Here is a 1,157-nt window from a genome sequence, read left to right on the forward strand (position 1 = left end):
CCTACCCCCTTGAACTCCGTGGGGCTGTTCCGGCACCTCTGCTCCCTTGCCGCGTTCTTGCCTTCATCCCAGACTTCCACAGCCTCTGGCCGCAGTTCACTTTCCCCGGAGCAGTGGAAAACTCACCCTGAGAATCCACCCCCTCTCTGACCCCTCGGCGCTTGCTGGCCGCATTCTCCAGTGCTGCTAAACCCTCGCTGGCCCCGTCCTTTGGGATTGTTTCATTGCTGAACCACATCAGAGGAGCTCGGCTTTGTTTTCCCCTGCGAGGTTCTGGATGGTGACACCGGCCTCTTGCTCCGTCACCGTCACCCGTCCTCTTCGCTTGGGCGTTTCTCCAGGTGCTCGTAAAATCCAAAAACAACTCCGTCGCTTCGGCCATGGCCACGGGAAACGCTGTGGAAAATCTGCGGGAGGAGGTGACCTGCGCCGCGTGCTTAGATTCCTTCCGCCATCCCGCAATGCTCCTGGGTTGCGGCCACAACTTTTGCTGCCGTTGCCTCAACCATCGCTCCCCCCCATGCCCTTTTCCTTTCTCCCGCAGCGGCTTCTGGCCCAACTGGCAACTGGCCAATGTGGTGGTGGCCACCCAGGAGCTGGGGACGCCGGTGGTGAAGGAGCTTTGCTGGTGGCACCACCGACCCCTCTCCCATTTTTGTCGCCGCGATGGGATCCTCCTCTGCACCACCTGCGCAGAGCGTCGCGCCCACCCCGCCTTGCCCCTTGAGAAGGCCGCTGGCGAGTGCAGGGTGAGTGAAACCCCAGGCCAAACACCCTCTACCTGCCCGAGCGACGCTAGAAATCCAATTTCCTTTAAAACTCAGACCCAAAAATAGGTACTTTCAGATGAGGCAAAGCTTTTCCCCATCTTTCCTGGGGATGAAAAGCCCCGTGAGCATCCAAAAGTCAAAACTGAGCTGAGATGCTCCAATTCGCTGGGGCTTAAGCACACGGTGGGGGTGGCAGTTTGAGGACCAAAACTCTAAATATCGGTGATTTAACAGCTCCTGCTCTTCTCTTCACGAAGCCAAGCCATGATGATGATGAAGATGACCCATGATTCAGAGCCAGATAGAAGAGTAGACAGTACCATGGCTCTGTAGACACTAATCTTTGTACTTTTCTTCTCCCTCCATTGCTGGAAAAATCCTCGCAAG

General features: G+C 56.7%; 1 protein-coding gene across 1 annotated transcript; it reads left to right on the forward strand.

The window, feature by feature from the left end:
• Window positions 1–380: 380 nt before the first annotated feature.
• On the forward strand, window positions 381–749 carry LOC104491514 (tripartite motif-containing protein 10-like; the record flags this gene model as incomplete). Its single annotated transcript, XM_010133951.1, has 1 exon — window positions 381–749. A coding segment is annotated over exon 1 (369 nt), but the record flags the coding sequence as incomplete, so codon positions are not given.
• Between the last annotated feature and the right edge of the window lie 408 nt (window positions 750–1,157).

Source organism: Buceros rhinoceros, unplaced genomic scaffold, assembly GCF_000710305.1.
Source record: "Buceros rhinoceros silvestris isolate BGI_N320 unplaced genomic scaffold, ASM71030v1 scaffold42473, whole genome shotgun sequence".
Taxonomy (NCBI): Eukaryota; Metazoa; Chordata; class Aves; order Bucerotiformes; family Bucerotidae; genus Buceros; species Buceros rhinoceros.